A 19,617-nucleotide genomic window follows, 5' to 3' on the forward strand; every position below is an offset into this window, starting at 1 on the left:
CAGAAAGTTGCATAGGTTGTGCAGCAGGAACTAGTTCACGGTTATTGTTGATGGGCGGAGGATGATATATAGCCGTAACTTTGACTGACTGGAACAAGGCTATTGTTGTTTTGGTAGGTAGGATTTGAATTGCTTGGAAACTGATTTTGGCCTTGTTAGTACTATTGATTATTCCCTTAACGGTATGGAGTATAGTTAGTGGATGGTTTAACAGGCGGATTTGTGAAACCTGGAGGAGCCATCTGTTGTTGGTTGTTACGCCAAGCGAAATTGGGATGTTGTTGCCAAGGTGCGTTAGGAATGTTGAATATAACAACCCCAATTTTTAAACAACATAAATTAAATTATTTGATTGAAAATAACTATTATATTATGAAGTCTAGCTTATTCTAGAATTTGTTTAGCTATTGTTGATTTTCAAAAAAAAAAGTTAATGTTTTTACTTGAATTGTTTGTTAGAACTTATGTGGGTATTTTATAATCATTTTGGGCTTGAAAAGATTGTTAAAATATACCCATTCATATAGGTATGGACCTTGGGTGTTTTTAGACCCATTGGAGGCCCATAGGTTACCTTAAACAGACTTAAAACATGGAATAAATAAGAGCTGCGAATTTTCTCTGTAAAAATATGATTATTCAAAATCAAAACCCTAGCCTCCAATAAAAAGAAGGGGAAGAGGAAGAAAAGAGAAAAAGTGGACGCAAAGTATTGGGCTCACCGCACTATTGATATTCATAGTTGTTTACATCTTGTAGACTTAATAAGGTGAGTTATATTTATTTCTTTTATTGTTTCCATAGAAATAGGATATGTTGTTTGTTATGTGTGATCATATGGATTGTATATTGGGAGGATAAAGCCATTAATAAATTGTATAGAGTTTTGTGAAGAAGATGAACAGTTAACAGTAAACACCATTCTAGAAAAGTTGTCTGCGCAGTCTTTTAATTCTGTTCAGATGTAGATCTTTCCGCACACGGATATCTCTCAAATTTAATCCATAGTTTCCTGACACATTGTAGTCTGACATATTAAAATTTTAGACAGATCCAACGGTTGGATTTCTGTCGAGGTGCGCATAAGCATGACACGTCGTAGTGTTTCTACACCAGAAAAGCTGCAGTGTGCAGTCTTTTGTTTCTGCTTAGATGGTGTCATTTCCATACTCGGATTTGTATGAAATTTAATCCATAGTTTTCTGACACATTTTAGTCTGACATATTAAAATTTTAGACAGATCCAACGGTTGGATTTCTGTCGAGGTGCGCATAAGCATGACAGGTCCTAGTGTTTCTACACCAGAAAAACTGCAGTGTGCAGTCTTTTGTTTCTTCTTAGATGGTGACCTTTTCGTACTCAGATTTGTATGAAATTTAATCTATAGTTTCCTGACACATTTTAGTCTTCCATATTAGATTTTTAGATTTATCCAATGGCTTGATATCTGTCGAGGCTTCCATTAGTGGGACTAGTCGTAGTAGAAACTACACCAGAAAACTGATGGGTGCAGTCCTTTGTTTCTGTTTAGATGGAGGTCAACCTATTATCGGATTGACCTCAAATTTAATCCATAGATTCTTGATATCCAGTTAAATGACATATACAAATTTTAGGCAGATCCAATGGTGGGTTGTCTGTCAAGGCACGGATTAACAAGGTTGTTAGAATTAGCTCAAGTTTAAAATAGATATAGTTGGGTGGTTACATGATGGCATTAGATGGTCAGTGGTTATTATACTTTCTATATATTCTTACTATCGTGAAAATATTGGTGTGGAATGAAAATATATCTATATGTTTTATTTTATCGTGATTATTAAAATATTTGGAGAATTGGTTAAGAGCTACGTAAGGCTTGATTCTAATCTTAAAAGATTGGACGAGGGGCACCTTATGTGTGCAGGTACAGATCACTATATCTATAATATATATATTAGTTTGTGTGATAACTATGTGATTGTGTTAGAAAGTACTTGTTGTTTTGATACTACATAAATATATATGTGTGAGATAGAAGTTGTATATGAATATAGACTTTAGTATATGTAGATCCGTTTTGGACATTAGTGTGTGTGGACTTGAATTTGGGTTAATGAACTATTTGTTTACAATATTGTATATATGAGTGTGGTTATGTAAATTGTATTTGTTTGATTATAAGTCATTTTACATTAAATGATGTTTAAGTGCTTGATTTGCCTTGACACACCTAAAATGACTCTCTACATGTGTGGTCCGTTTTGACATGAGTAATGCTAGTATAATTATAAGTGATAATAATGTTTTAAAGTGTAAGCCCACATCTTTAGAACTCTCCATGCCTCGGGGATTTGGTAATGAGAATTAGATATTATGATAGATGGGATGTTGAATGTGATGAAGATGGGTATTCATTGAATGTGCCATGAATGACCCAATAGTTTGGACTGCCCTAGAGAGGAACTAAGGTATTCGCCTTGCGGGTTGGTCGTATTCCTTGAATGTACGGGAATGTAGGTTTGGGTATTCCTTGAATGTGGCGGGAATGACTCAGGGCATTCATTGAATGTGCCATGAATGGCCCGTTAGTGTTATGATGGGTATTCCTTGAATGTGGCGGGAATGACCCAAGGTATTCATTGAATGTGCCATGAATGACCTGATATTTTGTTATGCCCAAAGGAGGCTTTGTGATTATGTGTATGGAAAGCCCAGAGATGGCTGTGACTCACAAGTTACGAGTTTACAAGATAAAAATATGTTTCCTGGAGGCGATATCCCGCTTGGGACATATGTCTTGTAGTGGTATTCGGTGTGAGTGAGGCACACGGATATGTGTGATTTGGCAAATGTGTGTAGTGCAAATCGTGGAGTAGGAACTAAAGGTCAATGTGGTCTTTGAATAAATGAGTCAACGAGATAATTAATAAGCAAAGTAAAATATTGATTTTACGTGTGATGGAGTTATTGCATATGATGTATATGATTTCTTATGATAAATGCTTACGTGGTTTGTATGAGTTGATACTCACAAGGGATGAATGTACTCCTTGGTTGTAACTTTTCCTCGTTCTCATAAGTAGACGAGTGATACTAAAGTAAAAGTATATGAATTGTGTAATGTTATGGATATGAAGTGTAACGGTAAATAATATTAGTAAATGATTGTGATTTCTATGTGACTGTGAAATGACTATAACTTGATATGTTATTACGAAACTATTAATGACTTGTGATAGTCTGAGATCTATGGTTATGCACGCAGAAACTTTATGACGTAATGATGTCATATGAATGACTACCCTTGATGAAGGTATTATGATAAGTGGTATTCCCCGAATATGCGGGACGAACCAGGTAATATCAATTAGACTTAATTGTCTTAAATGAGGTTTGGTTATGAATGGAATTTTGACTGGCTGAGATAAATCATTTTATTGTGATGTCTAACTCTGTTTTGCAGGAGGGTAGGATATATTAATCTTTTCTGCAGGGACGTAAATATCCTACCCTAAGACGACGTGTTGGCTTAAAGGTAAGGTATGCCAAACACATATTTAATTAGGTTGTCATATGTGCATTTAATAAATGGAATGTAAGTGGTATTGTATGGTTATTTTGGAAAGTTGGAATGACGAGTACTGTTATATGAGATTCTTGGAATTTGTATGTTGGGGGTGAAATCTTACTTGGGAAGAAACTACACGCCGTTTTTGGAAAACGGAACTATATTGTCTTCCAAGTTGAAATTGTTTGAAATGTTACATTTATTCATTTAAAAGATTATTATATATTTTGTTGTTAGTCTACTCATACCAAGCAAATTCAATTTGTCGACCCATGTTTGCTTTGTTTTGCAACGTGGGTGTGTTCTTGGGAACATAGATGGTGGAGTCAAAGTGGATAAGGAGACGGATTTGGAGTTGCTCTTGGAGTCTTCGGTTTAAGATTTTTACGAAGAGTGGGTTAGTTTCTTTATAGTTTAATAATGTAATTTAAGGATTTTTTTCCTTTTCGTTTCTTTTGATTTCAGTTTTTGTATATATCGTGTTTGATAACAGGGTTTTGGGTTTTGTTTCACCCCGGGTTTCCAGATAATTAAATATAATTGTTTTAAATATTGTCTGGAAATTTGGGGTGTGACATTGAAGGTACAAACTTCTTCAGGTAGTTGAGGATTGGAATCATAGAGAAATGGGCATAAGAGTTCAGCATGGTAAAAGCTCCGACAAAGGTAACATGGAGAAGTGTTGATGTTCATGACCAGCTTTGGCTTTTGATCATTCACTTAGACAGAAAGAGCATCTACCTTCTTGGTCAGGGACTCGATCAGTGTTTTTAATTATGGATCGGGTTTTACCTCAAATATAGATGTAGCTTTGGGAGGATTGTCGTGAGATGATATGGAAGAATCAATGTTACCACAGTGGGTACCTCTCAAAGCTTGTTTTTTCAAGAAAATTGTATGCCTCAGTAGCTCATTTGTCCATGATATCAAGCATTTCTTTTGATGACTAGAAAGACCGTTAAAGAATGACGAGGACAACGGTGTCGAGTTGATGATGGGGACATTCTAAAAGAAGATCAGTAAATCGACTCCATGCTTCCGTAAAGGATTCATGAGGATGCTGGCAAAAGAATTGGATCTTCTGAAGCATTTCAGTATTTTCTTCTGAGTGTAGAATTTGATTATGAATGACTGCACGAGTTTAGCCCATGTGTCAAGAGATTGTGCTGTTTGTCATGCTAGCCAAACTGAAGCTTTATCAGCCAAGGTGAAAGGAAACAACCTTAGCAAGACTTGTTCATTGGAAACGATTGGATGATGGAATGTGGTAGCTACTTGCTAAATTTGACGAATGTGATTGTATGGTTTCTCATGGTCTAAACCATGATAAACAGGTAACAATCCATAAACGTTGGGCGGAATTCGAAAATCACCCGCAATGTCCTTAAGTTTGATGTAGGAAGAAGGTCCTTGCTGTAAAGCAGTATAGAAGTCAGAAAGGGGCTTCTCTGCTGGAGGATTTTCTTCAGCCATCACTATGGGAGTTAATAGCAACAGAGGCGCTTGACGAGATTGGATTACGAATGAAGAGCCTTTTTGAGGTGATAACTTACGCAATCGCCTATCGTATTTTCTCTTACGATAAGTATGTTCAAATTCTTTACTATGACCAGACCTTAATCTCATGCAATCACAAAATTTTAATCTGAGGACACACAAGAAAAGAATTTTACATGTATCTTATCATTGACGTAAGCATCGGAGTTGAACCACGTAAGCCTGAGCTGCTGCTAATAGTGGTAGTGAAACGAGGAATACGTGTGCATATACCAATAGCCAGGTCACAAGAGAGATATGAGGGAGGTTTTTTGTGCAAGCACATTTCTTAATTAGAGAACCTCAATTTTTCAAGTTTCCTAGACACCGTTGAAATATATTTTTGATTTTTTTTAAATGGAAACTTTTATTAATAACAAATTATATAGATAAGAAAGGCACAATCATGTAATATATCTCACAATGTAAGCATTGACAAAACATGATATAGGCAACAGTGAGAGCATACATGGAGCATAAATTACAAGTTCTTAACATGCGTAGCAACTTAAAAGTTATTTATGCTATATACTTATATATAAAACTATTTACTAAACATGCAACGTATTACATACGTATATAGATGCGAACAGGCAAATATATTTCACTCATATGTGTATAGACGCAAAACATATTCCACTCATATATATATATATATATATATATATATATATATATATATATATATATATATATATATATATATATATATAATATTATATATAATAGTATATATCATGCTATTTTACACATACTAGATGTATCACAGGTTAGTCATGCAATTAATATATGAAAATTTAGAACCTGTGAGTGTCCCAAAATTCCGCCAAAGAAACGAAACGTTCATTTCAATCCACGCGAACGAGTCGAAATCCTGATGGTACTGGAGAAATCCAATACAGCTGCAATGAACTCAGAACAATACTGGAGTGTCACAGAACAGGAGGTTCTGTCGTTGAAAATTGAACTGAAATAAGCACAGAAGGCTAGCGCACGCGACCAAATTGCCAGCGCGCATGACTTGTATGTGTTTTGTGAGCGACTATTTCACTCGCACCCATGAGTTTTTGAAGACTGTACCACTTCAAATTTTCACAGTGTTCTTAGAATTTCGTGTATGTTCTGTTCCAATACTAGGTCAGAGGTACCTGCATGCGCAAAAAAATTACAGTACACAGATCAGTAGCGAAACATGAAGAAAATAAAAAATGAAACAAAAAAACGAAAAAGATGAAAGGGTAGGAGAAGGGGGTGTTCCGTGGAGCTATTCTAGCGTGTAACGTAGGTTCCTTGAGGCTTTTAGAAGGCAGCGGCGCCATTTTATGTTCACTTCTTTCGTGTGTACACAAGTTTAAATCATATACACACTCAAACACGAATCAATAAATTACCTAACTCACGTGTACGTTGGAATACACTTCGAGTAAGGGAATAGTTCCACACCTAAAGTCTAGAACCCTTGTTGTATTTTACTTCACTAGAATTGCTACCTAGGGAACTTGTGAGAAGGATTCTTTTAGAGATTATCCGAATTACACTACGGTGTTACTTAGAATTCAATTTACTAAAACTTACAAAAGCTGATTTTCTTAACACATAAAAGATATAGAGAAAGAAAAGTGGAGAGTTGATTCAATTCGACTCATATTAAATCATTCCCATACTTAAGAAGCCTAATTCATGCTGTCTCTAACCTGTTTTGGGTTCATAGACAACCCAAAATATGTTGAGACGTCGATCCCTAACAACACAAACTTATCTCTAAACCCATCTTGTTAGCATGAGGGATTGAACTGATATTCATCTCTGAAATATCTATTATATTCAACCCTTGGTTCTATTTTACACCAACTGCTCAAATTTTAGAATTTGGATTCACCAGAAACTCACGCACGCGACTAGCCCCAGTGTCACCTGGGCCACGCACGCGAACTTATCTCGAGGTACAGGCTCTAGTCTTGGACGATCACTGTCATTTTGCGACAAGATGTTACATACAATCTAAGTCCTAAGCCATGATCTAGGACTCCTCAACTAGAGTTTGATCTTCATATGAGCGTCATTATTAACCCTCCACCATGGAGGATTTTAGCTCATGATCCTTAGATTCTATGAATTAAAGAAAATTGAATGGATAGAACTAAAAGAGAATGACAAGAAGAATACTAATTTTACAAGGAAGTACTTTTATTAGAATGCTTTTCAAAACTAGTACAAAGTTTAATTACAACTGAGAACTAGAAAATGTAAATTTGCTAAACTCTGGAGCAAAAAAAATGAAAACTAAAACTAGCTAAGGAGACCAAAGTTGTGTCTTGCCAATGAAGACTCCCTTTTAAAGCAAGAGATTGCTTCAATTTCTTTCCACCCACCTGAATCAACCATCGAATAATTCTACCATTTGATTTTCCTAACCACATCATTAAATGCACTTTTGATTTTTTTCAAATCAATATATAATTTGTTATTCTACCTAATCAAGACTTTTGTGTGCACAAAAGTCTTAAGTGCAATAATGAGTTTTGAGTTTTGCTTGATCAATAATGAAGTTTGATGTGTGAGCTTGATCACCAAATTTTGTGGGTCTGTGTAGTGGGCCCACGTGCTCTGTTTAGTGGCAGATCCGAAAGTCGATTTCTACAAAATCTGACATGAGATAGAGCTTGTCTCACTGATCGTTCTGATAGTTCACTTGCTGGAGTTAGATTCTAGATTCAAAAGATATGCTTGTCGGAAGTTTGATGCTTTTTGCACTTTAACCCTGTTTTGACCTGAAAACGTCTTGGGCTTTGGTCAGGCTTCATGGAGCTTCGCATGGGCTAAATTGGAATACTTCACATAAACACACTATTCCGTGCTTAAATACTGGTTTTATCCCCATTTTTTACGATTATCGCGAAAATCTGTAGAAACACAAAAATATAATTAATTCATCATGATTATTAAACACATAATTAACCAATTCAAAATGCTACATCTCTACGGGGTTTTATATTACAGTTTTGGGTGCTTATCACTAACCACGTATCAGGGCAGGATGTCATCCCTATATAAAATATTAATAGGTCCTACCCTCCTACATGACAGGGTTAATTACCACTAATAAAAATATTTATATCCGCAGTCAAACTTTTCACTCGTAATTACATGTATTTTACGACATTGTAATCCAATTCACTAACATGGTCATTCCTGTATATTCAAGGAATACCACTTATTACACTAACACCAACCCTCAAGGCGATCACCGTAATTCCTTTCTTGGGTGGCCATTCACATGATATCATTTCATCATTCGGTTCCTATGTAAATAAACAAAATCCTCAAACTGTAACTAATAATTAATATTTAAAGTACACCAAATAACAAAATCATCTTATATTTCAAAATTAAATCAAATAATAAGCACACCCATTCGTAATTAGAAAATCAATGATAATGTTTTTTTTTTTTTTTTTTTTTTTGCACACAAGTAAGGATATTTCATTAATATAATAAAGAATGTTACATCGCAAATGGAGAGCTTACAACTTGATAATAAAACTAGATCTAGTTAAAACGGTAGTAAGGCATGTTCGGACTTTCTAATCGTGTGATACATCTTGGTCTGGTAGAACTCCATAGCCTCTCTCCTTGATTCATAGTTGCTCCCATCTTCACTGCTAAGTCTGCACCAAAATTGGCTTCTCGGTATGTGTGAGGCAATCTCCAATAAAGTAGATTTTGGGTGTCTCGAAGCCATCTTGCTTTGAGTATCCAAGGAGTTTTGTCTCTACTAAGAGCCATGACAACAGCGGTTGAGTCACTTTACAATGATAGCGTCTGCTAGTTCCATATCGACTTAAGGTACAACAATTCTCTACATTGGAAATTGTCCCCCAATATAACCAAATTCAACTCCTATTCATTTACTAGACACATACAATTGATCACACCAAATTTAATTTGTATATGTACAAACAACCTAAGTACTTTACACGTACGTGAACATATTTATTCAGTGAGTCTGCTGAAGTTGTGTATATTGAAGTATCTTCAAAGTTGATTTGAATGTGGTTCATCCTAGATTGTTTAAAGTTTGAGTGATGGGAGTTTAAAGGAAGAAGGTAGACTCTTAAATAGAACTAGTTTAGTTTCTTAGTTATGAATGAAAAACATTGAAAGTTAAGTTGTTTAAGATGGAAATGATTCAAAATATTAAAAGAAAGCATTGAAATGAAGATTGAAACAAAATAAGATTGATTGAAATAAACAAAATAACAAGATTTAAATGAAAAGAAAATGAAGAACAATAAAGTAAAAAGACTTGAAAAATAAATTACTATAAATTAAATCCTATGACACTAGATTAAGTCTAGGTGTATTCTCTCTCCCTAACTTTTAGATTATATACCCCTACTTTTTGCCTTTTATTGAATTGCCCTTCTCCACACTTCACTTTTTCTTTTTGCTTTTTGATTTCTTCTTGACCAAGGTAGGTTTTTGAAAATGCCATATTTTGAGATAAGGGCCTCCATCTTTAGTCTTCTGAGTTGAGGGTTTTGACCTTTGACTGTGACCTTTGACTTTGACTTTTTTTAGCATTTTTTCATAGTAACTTCTGGTCTTCATAATAAGCGTTATTAAAGCTCCTTTATGTGCTAAGATGCAATTTTTATGATAAGTGGTCTGAAATTCTCGATAACCTGTAATGCAGTAATATAAAGATAATAAAATGCTCATTTGGGAGCTAATCATCTACACATCTCTAAAAATTACGAAATTATATTGGAACATAATACTGAGTAATTTGAACAGATCCTAAAATTTTCAGAATTTAATCATGACCAATGAAGACTGTAAAATTCACTCAAAACAGAAACTTTATAATTTGTCCAAACAACACAAACGATATATGAATTCTGACTGCCTGAAAAATATCTATTCAACTAGCCTAGAATCACTGAATTCTAACAACTACATCAACGGAAAACGTAATTCTAAAATAACGATTTCAGGAAATTCGTACTCAATTAATGTTAAAATATTTATTACAAAAAACAATGTAATCATGATTTTTTCTATTGCAAATCTATATTATGAATTATTTAAAAAACAACTAACAATTTGTTCCTCAATAACAATCACAAAATAAATTTTTTAAAGATGTCTACTTACATTTTACCACATAAATTATATATCTTAATCAAGTGAGTTTGAGCTTAACGATCTTTGGAAGGGGCTATATGGACAAAACCAACTTGGTTGGTTTCGTCAATCTATCCTCACCTCTCTCATTTTTTCTTAAGCCCCCAATACCTTTTCCTTCCCCACCCCATCTCTCTCCCCCAAGATCACCCAACTCTCTCCCCCAAGAAGACTCCGCTCCCCATCGCCATGCAAGATACTAGTTTTTAGAAGTGGATATCCTACATATATTAATATGGCTATAGTGCAAAATGCTCAGACATTGAGCTACGTCATCAAATTTTTAAAAAAAAAGTCCCCACTTAGAAAATATTTAATTCATAAATTACCAAAGTAAGTAAGTAAGTAATTTATATATAAAAAAAACGTTTTGGTCGTTTCACATCTTTAAGAATAAAATATACAAACACACGTATTTTTTTTTTGTCGTTCTAGTCAGAAATACAACAAAAAAAGATAAGAAAACCCTTCGTCAAAAACAATCCCGACACCATATTAGAAGGGCAATAGAAAGTTATGGGTTTAAGAAGTCATCTTCTTCTTCACCTTTCAACCAGATATGTCTTTGTGATTTTTTTTCTTCCTTCAAAGCAACATGTAAATTTTTTTAGTTAAGAAAACCCAAAACTTTATTTTATTTTATTTGTTTCCAGTTTTCCTTTAAATATTATAAGTTCAAAAAAATCTAATATTTCTTTTCAATTATTTTTTTTAAGCACCTCTAATAATCCTATTCTTTTTTTTATTTCGTATTTGATGGTTAAAAGGGATAATTTGTTATATTTAATTAAATTATTGAGCTGAAATCGATTAGACTCTGTTCAATGGAGTTGGCGAATTAATATTTTTTATTAGATGTATTCTTATTTATTTATTTATTTTCCCTTTCAAATGGTTTGGAATATAAAGTTTTTTTTCCGGCTATGTTTGATTGGTTCAGTAATCTGAAGTGTCGTCGAAGATGGAAATGAATGAAGAAGGATCTTCTAGGAAGAAATTACTCTGATCAAACTAAGTCCTAGGAATACCTTGGTACATTGTTTTCTTCTCACCTGTTTTTTATGAGAAGCTATTTTTTGTATTTGTGGGTGTTAGTTTGAGGACTTATGATCATGGTTGGTCTCAAGTCAAACAAGTAAGTATACTGTTTAGATATTTATTGTTTCAAGAAATGCCGATATATATATTGCTATAGAATACATTGAATTGTACATGTTGAGAAATTCAAGTCTATCAAGTTATATGGCATTAGTTCTGAAAAAATGGATCCGTAGAAGTTGGTCTATCTAATTAAAAACCTATATATTCAGAGTTGTTACTATAAGTCCGATGATTTACTTTCAATGAAATGGAAGCAGTGGCATCCTTTCCAAAACTTCTTATTTGGAGCCAGTTGTGTTTGTCCAGTCTCAAATTCCTATGCAGTATTTTTCCTGTACTTTAGGTTTCGTACAATCAATTGCTTTTTGTATAAAGATGGGGAAGAAATTCAATAATTCATTACTCTAATATGAATTAGAATTAAATAGTCTCAAGATCGAAAGATACAACCTGAACGACATTTCATGCAAGGCTAATTCCTTCTTCTAATTATCGATTCAACAGGTCTAGCAGGAAGAGGAGCATGGAGCGGAACATGGTAGTGAAAGCTTCAAGTAAAATTGTGTGTGCCACAAACCGGGTTAGAGCTGATGCACTTGCGTGATCTTCAGAAATTGGAAGGCGTACTTTGCCCTCATCTTGAGGTTGTTTATTGTGCTTGACATTTTTCATGCATACTGTTGTTCTTGAATTTGTCACTATATTGCAGTTTGACTCTGCTATTACTGTTGATATTCTGCAGCTAGGTGGAATTTGCTCACTCTTAGGCAAACCAAAAATCAACACACAGATTTGTTAGGTGGAGAACGATTTATTGAAACAACAAGATTGGAGAAGTGATTCCCAGATTGAGATACTTCAATACATAGCATTAAAATGGACAATGTATCTTTTACTTGGCCTTTTAGTTGACTTAGTTGGATTCTTTAATAACCTCTCTGTTGAGAATATTGCTGCCTTTGCTGGTATGAAAAAATGATGCTTGCCAGAACTTCAGAAGGTATTATTATTTACCCAAACTGTTACTATTTTTGTTTTGTTTTTTTGTTATTTGAAGTATTTGCATTTCATTGCACTGAACATTAATTCTCATTTGTGCTTTGCTTTGATCACCATACCTGACAACTGGCATTGAAGCCAAATTGTCTTCTAGTCATTCCCATGGGCATCTAGCAGCATCTGGACTAGGGGTGCAAACGGATAGGTTCGGATTCGGATATGTCTGTATCCGAATCCGATTTCGGATATCCGAATCGGATATCGGATAATATCCGATCCGAAAATTAAAATTAATTAAAATTTTATTTGTTTTAAATAATTTATTTTACCAATATAAAAACTAGTATAAATATATATATTTGTCATTTATTATTATTATTTTGTTATTATAATTTTATATTATTAGTTTATGATTTTATATAATATTTTATACAATAAAAAATGAATAAATTAATTATATATAATAACTATTAATTTATTAAATCGGATTGGATATTATCGGATGTGGATATTGTAATATCCAAATCAGTATCCGAAATCAGTTCGGACATAAAAAATTATCCGAATCCAAAATTTTCTGATAATATCCGATTTTTCGAATATGAATTCGAATCGGATTCGAATATTTGGATATCCACTTGCATCCCTAATCTGGACAGTCCCACAAAATAGGTTGAAGAGCATATGTAGTATCACACCTTTTGGAACACTTAGATGCCCAGTTTCCATGTTGTACCTGCCATCTCTGGATGTCTATGCACCAAAATATTTTTTCTTTTCTTGATTATTTATTCCAATTGTACATCTGTTGTAGGTTTTCAAATGGGGATATAAGGGAACTGGAAGAGCTCCTCTCCAAAGTGAACCCTATGGCTGAAGAATTAATTAAACTCGGAGGTATTATGTGATTCTAAATAACAATGCAACATGTTTAACAAGATTTATCAAACTATCTTGCAGGTATTAACATAATCTTAAGTTTATCTTACAAAACTAATACTACTCCTGGTATTTAGTTATCTGTGAGGGTGGGTAAAGTGCTGAACTAATTCAATTGTCTGGTGTCCATTCGTTCGGTTACACCAATTTTTAGGTGATTTGAAAACATTTGAGAACCAATGGCAAATAACAACTCTTTTTTTCCTTTCCTTCTACCATGGAAAACCTCGGATACGAGACCATGTGTTTGACCATGGCCAACTCTACGTTGCTTTGTTCCCTGATGGGTGTCTAATTAAGGCCACACCTAGAAAAATGGTTAGAAAGGAATTGCATGTAATTCGATACCCAGGGACCTTCACAAGGAATCTTGTTTACAAAGACGTCCTCTGATCGTGTAACATGCCTTTATATGTAGTTTGCACTTGATTTGCAAACTTGATTTGCCTTTCATTTTGCCTTTCATTTTGCGGATTTTGTATGTAGTTTGCGCTTTGCAGATTATGTATGCAGTGTATAACCCATGCGGAAACAGTGTACATCTTTTTTAGTTCTTTAGTGTACCCGATCTTCTTTGACTGTACAAAACTTTGGATCTGTGTTTCTAAATACTACTAGCTGCCTCCTGCGGGAACCAATTTGCTCTATCTTCTGACATGTATGATGATCACGGGTCTGAATTCTACAGCCTACTCTCCACTTATGCACTAAACCGTTACACTTTTACTTTTCATCTTACAGATATTACGGACAACCTATGTGAATTCACTGTACAATGTCTTGAAATTTCATATCTATTTCTAATTATTTTTTCAGCAGTAGTCGCTGTAGATCATTCGCATGATGCGTCGTACATTTCTCCCTGTGTTTACATAATCAACCTGGTGAACGAACAACTACTCTAGAATCTAGATATCTTATTAGTTATGTCAATGTTTGCACATACAATGTTATTTAATTAGTTTGGTTAAAATTTGGTTAGTAATTATTAAGAGCATCTTTAATGGTGAGACATGAAAAACATCAATTTTTTTTAGCAAACCAACACCAAATAATTTCAGTGGAAACATCAAAAAATGAGCACCAAATGTACGTCACGGAATTTTCAAAACCGCACAAAAAAAACTCAACATAGCCACTGCTTTCAGAACACCACAAGAGAAAAACTCACAATAAAAATTTGTTTTTGTTCAGAAATCAAAAAGTTTTTTACCCACCCCAGTGTTGGGAAAGTCATGCGGTTCCAAACACCAAGTCGAACATTTTGTTCAACACCAAAGTATTTTTTTTGGTTTGGTATTCAAGAGTTCTTACCATTAAAAATGAAAAACACAAAATTTGTAAAAATTTAATGTTTGGTGTTGAAGAGTTCTCAGTTCTCACCATTAAAAATACTCTAATAAACCTCTTTTACTGTTTTGCCTTCACCCCAAATCGGCTTTACCAGGCCGTGCGTTGCATGCTCCGGAATGAGTGGACACAAACAGTAGATAGTCACAGTCAAATCCATGAGCAGAAATTCACACTTCTTTCAGTGGGGCAGGTGCCCTTCCTTGTCCGACAGCTGTCCCATTACAATATCCCAGTCCACACACTCCGTACAGGCGTACACTTATAAAAGCAGCAAAGCCTCACTGCCACACAAACCTCCGGAGTAACATAGTACAGTTATTATAAGAAAAAAACAAGATTACCAAAAAATAAAAAAGAAGAAAAAAACATGGTACCAAGTTACCAATCAACGTGTGAAATATTAAAGTCTCACACGTGTCTATTCCTCTTTCAGCTTAGCGTGTGGGATATGTGGAGTTTTGGGCTGCTGGCTGGCCTCTCTTCTTTCCTTCATAAGTAACACTCTCCACTTACAATTATCAAAAAAACACAGTCGACTTAATTATCTGCTTTCCTTACAAAGTAACAGTGTAACACTCTTCACTGCTCTTTCTTAATTACAATACTCAACACTTCAAAACACTTAAAATTTATGGAGTCTCTGCATGATACTTCATCAACTAAATCTTCTTCACCTACTTCTGAACTCTACGCCACCATATGCAGTGCTAATGTTCCAGCAATTGTAAGTCACAAGAGAAACGCAGGTCGGAAGAAGTTTAAAGAGACGCGTCATCCAGTTTACAGAGGTGTGAGAAAGAGAAATGGGTGTAAATGGGTGTGTGAAGTTCGCGAGCCATACAAGAAGTCTAGATTATGGCTTGGGACACACTCTACACCCGAAATGGCGGCCAGAGCTTACGATGTTGCGGCATTGGCGCTAAGAGGGAAGTCTGCGCCGCTCAATTTCGCTGATTCAGCTTGGCTACTACCTCGCCCCAAGTCATCTTCAGCTGAAGATATTAAATCCGCAGCTTTTCTAGCTGCTCAAGCATTTCGTCCTGCCACGTCATCCTCAATTACTGCATCATCCGAATCTTCGTCACCATCTATTTCTACCACATATGTCCACTTACGACGCGTTAAAAGTTTAGAGAACCCACCAGAGTACACTAGAATGTTTTGGGATGATGAGGAGGCATTGTTCAATTTGCCAAGTCTACTTGACAGCATGGCCGAAGGATTGCTCCTCTCCCCGCCAAGTATGATGAAAATATCTGATTCGGATGACGTGGATTGGAACATGGATTTCTCTCTGTGGAGTCATCACTAAGTGAACAGCACTTGTATAGGTCTGTGGGGTACATATGTTAGATATTGTTGTGATTCAATTCATAGTCATTTTTGTTCTTCCGAATTTTGTTTTGTTTCTTATTGGAGACTCATATATTACTATATTATATATACAGGTTTACATAGAAGAAATCTAACATGTAACACCATCCATGGCCACATATGATGTAACGTTAAATTTATTTTCCTGTAACTTTTTACCTTTTAATACAAAATTATTCTTTAGCAAAAAAAAAACTCATATGTTACTATTCATTTAATTGATACCCACTTTTCCCCTTTCACTTAATCTAATCTTATCAATAGCAAGATTTTCTGTTTCAATATTTCGAAAAATATATATTACATCAAGCATTCAACTACTAAACTTTTAAAGCATTCCCAGTGCCATGCTAGTGCTTTATTATTCACATTGGTTCAGCTTGTTTCGATCAGTCGTTACAAATCCTAATTTTAGAAAGTTTTGCAACAGTTCACAATTAGCCTGGAAAGTTTTACATTTTTTTTGAAGCTTTTCTTCATCAAAATCTTTCAATAGTTATGGGATGATCATGAGTACCACCACTTATGATTGAGGATTATCCTTCCTCTTGTGACTCGAGTCATCTAATCAACTGTTTGCTTAAGGAGCTCGATTCATATTTTGCTAGGCATGGAAGATCAATATCTTATTATGATTTGCCAATCCTTACATATGAGCGCAACGATCACTCCAATTTACAGAATCTCATTGCAGAAGAACGGTCATTGTTTATACCACTAGAGGACCTATCATTGATCGATATGCTCAACACTACTAATCAGATGGATGAGCATTCCACTCAGTTCTGCATAACGAATGTGCAATTTGTTTCATCAATGGCCCGAGTGGAACAGGAAAAACATTTTTTTATCGTGTCATTCTAGCTTACTTAAAAAGCAAAGGTCACGCTGCAGTTGAAACATCTACTTCGGGTCTTGCAGCAACTATGTTACCCCGAGGTCGTACACCGATTCCAGATTTAAGATACCAGTACTGATGATTATATTGCAACGTCAACCTGTCGAACAAAGTAAACATACATTCTCCTCTTGCTGAATTGCTATGTCAATGAATTATGTTTATCTAGGATGAGGCGACAATTAGACAATGACACGTGCACACCGCCATGCATTCGAGGCTCTAGACAGAAGCCTCAAAGATATATAACCGAGTCTAATCTGCCATTTGGTGGAAAAATATCAGTACTGTGTGGAGACTTCTGACAAGTATGTGCTTCCCGTTGTGGCTCATGCATGGTACTATTGGGCAACTTTAACACTATACCAGAGGTGTGATTTAGAGATACACGCACCATGGTAAGTCAGCCGCTTCTTACATCGAATACCCAAGAAAGGATCAGAAGATTGATCTCACCGTACCCTGCGAGGAAACAATTCCCAACTCGTTTGATTTCCTTTGACAATGCACATATAACAACCCATTTTTTGTCTAATTAATATTTCTAGCATGCAATTGGCTTTTGTTAGCATTAATTATACATGAACCTTATATCTACAAAATGGGCTAGTGGGCTTTGAAAAATATAATAGTAAATAAATAATTAAAAAGAGAATAAAGATAATTAGAGAAAAGATAAATCGTGCGGCAGATATTTGGGGGAGGTGTTACGCGAGAGATTAGAAAGAGAGAGAGAGAGTGTGTGTGCGTACAAAAACAAGAAAAAAAAAAGAGATGAAAAGATTGTTTTTCCCATTTTTATTTACCATCTCTCAATAAATATGTCATATTTTTCTGCCTGGAGATTGGAATTTGTATCCGTTTGAAGTCTTAGAAAGAGCATTTGAAAATACTTCTTTTGTATTCACACGAGCTTAGGAGAGACAATTCTTTAAGGGATTACAAAATTGCAATAACTTTTGACGTATGCGCGAGGTGAGTAGACATATTTTTATCTAATAATATATAAATCGTTTTTCTATGATTTTATTTTGTTTGCTTCATAAGTGTTTCATTATCATTCTATAAAAGTTTCATCTTTAAATATGAACGTTTGCTATTTGTCTTTTAATTTTAATTGTCGTTTGAAATGATAGCATGTTTGCAGAATTTTGTTCAAGTACAGACTTGTGACTTGAAATTGACTAATTAGATAATGCATCTAGGTTTTCAACAAAACTAAACATATTTAGCTCTTTGAGTCTTATTTGATTTCCAATTGGCCTTGTCAGATTCCAATTTATCATCTATTTTATGAGAATTTTACAATAAAGTGCGTCAGGAAATCATGCATACTGCAAAATAATTTAAGTCATTGCTGGCCAGGTCTATTGCATCACATATTTTAGGGTTTATACTAAACAGATTAGTGTTTAGGAATTTTTGTACTTAAAAAGATTTTTTGTCTAATTTTCAGAATGGTATTATTGATTCAAAATTTGATCATATAAATTCTCTAGAATATTTAGAATGTATAAAGGTCAAACTGCCCTAATATATATATACAGTTCTTCTCTAAAAAGCAGCTACTTAAGTTAACTTTAAAATAAGTACGTAAGTAAAACTTTACCTACAAAATGAATTCAAACCTATTTTTTGTGGATATGATATACTTAATATTAAGATCATCTCTGCAAAATTTCAGCTCATTTGGAAACCTCTAACACAGATAAAAATTGTTGTCATCTTTAAAAAGAAATCTAACGATCTAGAAATGTCGAGTTTTTGCAATAATTTTTTACCAATGTTGGAGGTTTCCAAATGAGTTGAAATTTTATGGATATGATATTTATAGTGAGTATATCATATCTACAAAACATTGGTGTTGAATTCATTTCATAGGTAAAGTTTTACCTACGTACTTATTTTAAGTTAACTTAAGTAGCTACTTTTTAGAAAATTATTATATATATATGCAATACTATGTTATGCAAATTCCATACTATGAAAATTTCATGATCATTACATTATTCTCCTACAGCTAAAACACATAGTATTGAAGTTTCAAACAAATGTTTGTTAATTGAAGTTTCTAAATTTCTTATTTATCTAAGATGTTATATTACATGTATTGGATTAAGGGTTGCATGCATCATAGTTTGAATGAACTTTGTATGTATAAAGGGTATATTGGAAGTTAAAGATTTTAGTTTCTTATTGTTTGATCTTGTAAACCTAATAAAAGAATTAATCTTATTTTTTTTACTTGGAATGCATTGCGTGTAGGCTTTTAGTTTAACTAATGCGTTATTCGTGATTGAAAATTTTGATATTCATGATTTTTATATATAGTTGATATTGAGGCGAGATGATTGATTATTGTGTTTAGAATCTTTAGTAATGATTCTACTGCTTGAGAATATGTTTATTTCATGATGAAATTATTACAATTAATGAGAACTCTTAGATGTTGAAATCCGTTATAAAAGTGTTTATGAAATCTTAATCTGTCTTTGATCCATATCTTTACATCTTTACATCTCTTTGCTGAAAAGAAAAGAAAAAAATTATAACTAATGATGTCATATGTGAAATGATTTGTCCTCCCTAGCTAGAGAGGGACAAATGTATCAATGCCTTGTTGGAGTGGTTATGTGAGTTAATGCTCACGAGGGATGAATGTACTCCCTGGTTATGATA

General features: G+C 34.2%; 1 protein-coding gene across 6 annotated transcripts; it reads left to right on the forward strand.

The window, feature by feature from the left end:
* Positions 1-10,657: 10,657 nt before the first annotated feature.
* On the forward strand, positions 10,658-16,191 carry LOC147482753 (dehydration-responsive element-binding protein 1B-like). Of its 6 annotated transcripts, XM_086577036.1 has the most exons (7): positions 10,686-10,871; positions 11,215-11,306; positions 11,880-12,019; positions 12,118-12,375; positions 13,189-13,271; positions 15,100-15,161; positions 15,372-16,191. In XM_086577036.1, exons 6-7 carry the CDS (start codon positions 15,115-15,117, stop codon positions 15,976-15,978), a joined length of 654 nt encoding a protein of 217 aa, XP_086433162.1. In that variant the 5' UTR covers positions 10,686-10,871; positions 11,215-11,306; positions 11,880-12,019; positions 12,118-12,375; positions 13,189-13,271; positions 15,100-15,114; the 3' UTR covers positions 15,979-16,191. The 6 variants fall into 6 exon arrangements, 3 of the variants coding, with proteins under 3 accessions (XP_086433163.1, XP_086433162.1, XP_086433161.1); XM_086577037.1 differs by having other exon boundaries at positions 10,685-11,409; XR_015204377.1 differs by lacking the exon at positions 15,100-15,161 and having other exon boundaries at positions 10,664-11,306; positions 15,372-15,502.
* The last annotated feature ends 3,426 nt before the right edge of the window (positions 16,192-19,617 follow it).

This window comes from Coptis chinensis, chromosome 8 (assembly GCF_015680905.1).
Source record: "Coptis chinensis isolate HL-2020 chromosome 8, ASM1568090v1, whole genome shotgun sequence".
NCBI classification, from domain to species: domain Eukaryota; kingdom Viridiplantae; phylum Streptophyta; class Magnoliopsida; order Ranunculales; family Ranunculaceae; genus Coptis; species Coptis chinensis.

Coding starts and splice junctions, on each gene's coding strand:
- LOC147482753 (XM_086577035.1), top strand. CDS start 15,298: ATGGAGTCTCTGCATGATACTTCATCAACTAAATCTTCTTCACCTACT.